The sequence below is a fragment of the Mus musculus genome, chromosome 18 (assembly GCF_000001635.26).
Source record: "Mus musculus strain C57BL/6J chromosome 18, GRCm38.p6 C57BL/6J".
Lineage (NCBI taxonomy): Eukaryota > Metazoa > Chordata > Mammalia > Rodentia > Muridae > Mus > Mus musculus.
This window is the reverse complement of record NC_000084.6, coordinates 11,080,205-11,086,204: the sequence shown is the minus strand read 5'-3', so window position 1 is coordinate 11,086,204 and position 6,000 is coordinate 11,080,205. Positions and strand designations below refer to the sequence as shown.

Here is a 6,000-nt window from a genome sequence, read left to right as displayed (position 1 = left end):
CCCAAATATACACACCAACCCTGAGCACCTACCAGCACTGTCTATAGTTTTCTGCCATAAAATTTCATCTACCACACCAAGAATATCTGCAAAAAAACAAGTTCAAAATGCCAGACATTCAAAGCATTTCCAGTTGTACTAACAATTGCCTAACTTCCTAAAATCCACCCAACAAAGGTTGTCTGGTGGGTGTCAGCCCTGCAGTCCTGGAGGTGCACTATGCAGAAGTGGGGACCAGGAAGGAAAGTGTTCTGACCAAGAGTCCCAGAGTATAGTCATTCACAAAGAAGTCTAGAAGAACTGGCTAGCATGTTTTCAAGCAATGATCTGAAACAGACTGCTCATAATCTCAGACAATGTTGCCCCATAAATCTCATATTCATTTATAAGAAGTGCTTCCAACTGGCATTCCATGTGCCATTCCAAATAATCCAAGGTGCACAATGGCCCCCAAAGAACAATTCTTTTAGATAAAGGTCTCAAGGCAGCTTGCAAACACCACTGCACTTGTTCTATGTGACACCTTAGAGTCACACACAGCATTGAAATAAGATGAAAAGGAAGGATCTCACTGTACAGAACACAAAACAATACCCTTTTTATTTTTTAAAACTCTGGTGAAATAGGTTTCCATATGATATCCCATTAAAAAAAATAATAATGTAAACCAACCTGTGGGTTGGTCACGTGGTACAGGCGTCAAGAGTGTTACAGATACTTAGAATATTTACAAATGCTATTCTCTAGGTAGTAAAGGTTTGTTGCAATTTCCAGCACTTTTTCCTCAGTAAAAGAACGGGGACTGTGTTGGTGTTCTTGTATAAAAATTCATAAATGGAGAAAAGGCAATTTCCTGAGAGAAGATTTGTTCTTGAAATCTTTTTTTTTTTCTTTTAAACAATTGGGAACACAGAAGTGGGCTGTGAGTGTAAGAAGCATATGTCTAAAGTTAACTTTTTTTTAAATTATTTTAAGTACCATTAAGTTAAAATGTTTACATTCATTATAAAAATGCTGTTAAATCTTATGCAAATGATTTAACACTGATTGCTGCAACGCAAATTGCACTTAAAAAAATTATTGTGTACATGGAAGAAAAATATCTTGTTTGCTACCCTGTTTACAAATTCCAAGTGACCTCAGATCAGCCACGTTACGATGAACGTTGAGATAAGTCAGTCAGTGTCTGTCATGATGCAATCTTGCAAATTAATATTCTTGTTGAGACCCCAGGAATGCACTCCGCCTCCAGGATAGACCAAATGGCTCCCAGTGCTCCTCTCCACGAACGCTTGTGAAATGTGCACGGTGGTCGGGGATGAATGGGTTCTGGGATAACCGAGGTTGATCACAAGAAGCACATGATTTGGAGCAATACACAAACATTTTCTCTTAAATCTCTCAATCTTCCTTAGCAGACAAGGCCCCGGTCATTGTCACAGTTTCTCCCACTGGTATGGGGCAGAGTCAGAGGCAGGAAGCAGCCCAGGCTGGCAGGAGCAGGCCACATGCCCACGGTGCTGGCCCTTCCTGCAAAAGCCCATCTCTTCTTACTTCAGTAAGCTTCTTGAGAAATATATCTCTTTCAAAACAAAGGCACAGAAATCACGCATCGAAGGAATGTTATGTCTGCATTTTTGCTGCCATCTGGACTGCTGGACAATATCAGACACAAGTGGTATGAGGCCTTCAGAGCCCTCCTTGCCTCTTGGTAGCACCAGCTCAGGCCAGGGCCAGAGCACACCAAGAATCCTGTCGCACGGAGGATGTGACTTCGGCAGGGGAGGACAGACTGACACCTATGTAGAGGCCGTCTTGACCTGAATACTTGAGGTCACTGTTCTCGGGGTTGGCGTTTTCTCCCACTGCAGACATCACTGATGCCCCTACCTGATGGAAGAAGAGAACAGAGGGGGAGAGATGGTTATACATCATGTTGTTAGCTGGTCCAATCCTCCTGCCTCAACATCAGGGATCAAATGACATAGTCAGCAAAACTAAAGCCAGCCTTACTCTTCCTCGCCCAAGGGGCACACACTGTGCTGACCACTGTCATCCAGTGCCATCCTCCTGGTTCTGGCAACATTCTTAGAACAGTGTTGTTACCTTCGGAACCCAGTGACCACCCAGCACAAAGCAGAGGTAGACAGGAAAGGGTTCCGAAAGACCGACTCCAATTTGTCAAACTTAAGAGTGGAAAGCAGAAACAAACCACGCTGTCAGGGTTCTCACTGCAAACGCTGTAGGACCAAACCCAAGTAACTGGCATCTGCTTAGCGTTTAAGGGACCAGTCACACTTGCAAGGCTTCCGCGAAACTTCAGCCGCAGCTGTTCATTCTCTAATCATACCTTTTTCCTCGCAAGACTCAAGCACCCTAAGTTCTCCCCAGCCTCCAGGGCTCCATTCCATACCGGGTATTTGTTTGAAACAGCTTATGATTCCTTAAAATTTTTCAAATAATGCTTGGAAACATCACTCTGTTAAATTCCTCAAACATCCATTTTGATGCTCTGGCCATTATTTTGAAGAACCCCAAGGCACCAGACTCAGCTATGCTGAATGGGGTGTGCTGGGGTTCTGTGTGTCCCAGGGACTCCTTTCCCCAAGCAGGACCTGCGTTTTTCTCCAGCCTTCACACTCCTGCACAAAGATGGAAGGCAGTGCCCTAGGAGTGGCTTCTCCGGTCATGTGACTTGCTCCCTCCTCACACAAACTTTCCAACAAAACAGACCAAACCCAACTATCCACTGTCCCCATCTTTCTCTTTCCCAACAAAAAATCAGATTGACAAAAACCCAGGAAGACGTTGGCCTGGTAGCAGAGGTGTGGATTCCTGAGTACTGAGAAGATGAGAGTCCAAGACCTGGAGGCAGGCATGGGAGTGAATGCCTATAACCCAGGACTCAGGAGACAGAGAAGGAAGGTAACTGTGTGTCCAAGGCAAGTCTGAGCAACACAGTATGTCCTAGACCAGTCCAGATCATAAAACAAGACCATGGAGAGAATAGGGAGACAAACAGATACAGTTCGTGCAAGATCAATCTTAGCAACACCCAAACTCAAAAGTAAATATGAAAAAAAAAAAAGATAGAAAAGAGGAAGAAAGGGAGTAAATCCCTAAACTCAGATTTTAATGTAAATATTACAAGCATAAAGACCCAAACTGACAGCATTATATGCATCAGGACAAACAGGGTTGGGATATCTCACAAAGTTGTTGAGATATCAAGCTCTTTGTTTTTTGTTTTGGTTTCTTTCTGTTTTGTTGTTGTCATTTGAGAGGGCTTCTCAGTGTAGCCCTGGTTGGAACTCACTCTATAGACCAGGCTGGCCTTGAACTCAGAAATCCACCTGCCTCTGCCTTCCAAGTGCTGGGATTAAAGGCGTGCACCACCATGCCCAAGTCGAGATGTTTAAAATTGTATAAAGATTCTTGTGAAGTTACTGAAATAACTGCATTAGTGCTGTCAAGCTGGCCACTGCAGACAGTATGACACTCGGAGCTCTGGCAAATGACTTTAGATCTTGACTTCAGAAACTCCATTACAAGTACATAAGTCTGAGTGATACAAAAACAGTAGCTCTGTATAGTGATTTCTGTCACGCCAGACTTCTTGCCAACCCATTCATTCCAGAAACAGCCAATCTGCTGGTCTCTGGCTGTGTCTGATTTCTCTGAAACAAGAATTTTTCTTCTGAGAAATTCAGAGAGTTCTGGGATCACCCAGACAGCTGGAACAGCAGAGAGCTAGCCCAGAGCACCAGAATCATTAACAAAGACCCTGCTGGGTTTGTTGGGACTCCAGGAGAGAAGGCTAGCCAGCTCACAGCACAAGACAAGTGATAAGCAGAAAGTCTCAGAGGCCAAAGGCTTCTGGGGTAGGATCTAAATCAGCCTGCTTGGTGTAGACAGGTTGAATTCCAAAGTTCTGGGCGGGTCACTTCCAGTCTGCATACAAGTTACCTGGCTTAGACTTGACTCAGCACGTCTGTAATCATGTCTGAATGGTGCCTTGCTATGCGAGCATTCTGAAGGGGCAGTCACAAGGCAGCTCTCCACTGTGACTCCAATTCTCTGACACCCTCATGCAGGCAAACACCAATACACATAAAATAAAAATAAATAAATGAAAAGATCTTTCTCAAAAAAAAAAAATAATAAGCCAGGTGGTGAAGGCATACACCTTTAATTCCAGCGCTTGGGAGACAGAGGAAAGTGGGTCTCTGAACTGGGGGCCATCCTGGTCTTCAGAGAGTTCCAGGACAGTCAGGGCTACACAGAGAAGCCTGTCTGAATATAAAATAGAATTTAATTTAAAGATAAAATAAAATAAAATGGATATGATTTGCTGGGACATCACTGTTGTTAACGATCATGTTTGTATAACAAGTTTCTACAGTAAGTGCTAGACCATAAGTAAAGATTAGACACATAGAAAGTACTGTTATTAAGTTAACATTGTTAAAATGCTCTCTTCTGTTTATTCTCTCCCTAGTTCTATCCTCAGCTCAGGACAGCAATCATTGTCCAGGAACAAAAGCAGTGTGAGTGAGAGCCAAGGGTAAGGCTCTGCATTTGTTTATTTGTCTGTTTGAGATGGGGTTGACGACTTAGATTTGGGGTTGATTATTTACTATTTAGATTATGTTGGCCTCAAATTTACAGAGAGCTGCCTGCCTCTGCCTCCCAAAAGCTATACATTTTAATTTTAGTGACAGCTCTTCGTAAAAAGAAATACAAGGCATTCAACAATCATTTCAAATGACCCTTGGCTCCTGTCTGTTTTGAAAATGTTTTAAAAGAAATCTTTGATCTGTTCACAATACTCAGGAGGCTGAAGCTGGAGAAGCCAGCTTAGGTTACTCAAAGAGAGGCAGAGAGAGAGAGAGAGAGAGAGAGAGAGAGAGAGAGAGAGAGAGAGAGAGAGAGAAAGCACAGAGTTCTCTCCCAAGAACCCGAGCATAGTGATTTGAGTAGGTATGGCTCCCATAGACTCATGTGTTTGAATGTTTAGCCCATAGGAAGTGGCACTATTAGGTGTGGCCTTGGCAGAAGAAGTATGTCGCTGTGGGTGTGGGCTTTGATTGAGGTCTCATGCTCAAGCTGTGAAGGTCACAGTCACTTTGGCTGCCTTCAAATCAAGATGTGTAGAACTCTCAGCTCCTTCTCCAGCACTGCCTGCCTGCGTGCTGCCATGCTTCCTACCATGATGATAATGGACTGAACCTCTGAAACGGTAAGCCAGCCCCAATTAAATGTTTTCCTTTGTAAGAATTGCCTTGGTCATGGTTTCTTCCCAGCAATAAAACCCTAAGACACCAAGTAAAAGGGGGCTGCCTATAACTCAAGATCTAGAAAGATGGAAACAAAGGAAGGGTCAGGCCTTCCCATGCACTACAATCCATACATGCAAATACACAAGCAAGCATACCACACACTGAGTTATATCCTCAGCCCCAAGGAACTGCTAATGCCTTTAGTGCTGTTCTTATACCTGAAAAACAATTCCAAGTTTCTGAGAAATAACTCTTCTGTATGAATATTAGGCTTCACAGTCCTAAAGAAAGCCAACAACCCCCCCAAAGTGCAGGTGTGCACCTGACAAACATCAGCTCTTAAAGCAACAGCTGAGTCTCTTAGGAAACACAGAATTGTGTGCCAAGACTTCATAACCTTTTAATGAGTGTGTGTGTGTGTGAGAGAGAGAGAGAGAGAGAGAGAGAGAGAGAGAGAGAGAGAGAGATTGGGGGATTAGAATGAGGTGTGTATATGCCACAGCTTGTATGTGGGCAGACAATAACTTCATGGAATCATCTTTCTCCCCCTCCTTCCAACTCCATGCCTTCAAGGATTGAACTCAGGATGCCAGACTTGTAATACAAGCACCTTTTGCCAGTGAGCTAAGAACATGGTATTTAAACATGAAATACAACACAAGAAGCCTGGGGCCTGCAGATGTCCCCAGTGGTATATACTTGGGATAATACTAAGACTCTG

The 6,000-nt window shown here is 43.5% G+C and overlaps 1 protein-coding gene across 2 annotated transcripts in view; it reads right to left on the bottom strand.

The window, feature by feature from the left end:
• Positions 1-568: 568 nt before the first annotated feature.
• Gata6 (GATA binding protein 6) overlaps positions 569-6,000 on the bottom strand; it is a 33,127-nt gene continuing 27,695 nt past the window's right edge. Inside the window, exon 7 of one of the 2 annotated variants that reach the window (XM_017317834.1) lies at positions 569-1,890. In XM_017317834.1, coding sequence (XP_017173323.1) covers positions 1,835-1,890 — 56 coding nt within the window. In that variant the 3' untranslated portion in view covers positions 569-1,834. The remainder of the gene's footprint in view (positions 1,891-6,000) is intronic. The other variant, NM_010258.3, reaches the window with a different exon arrangement.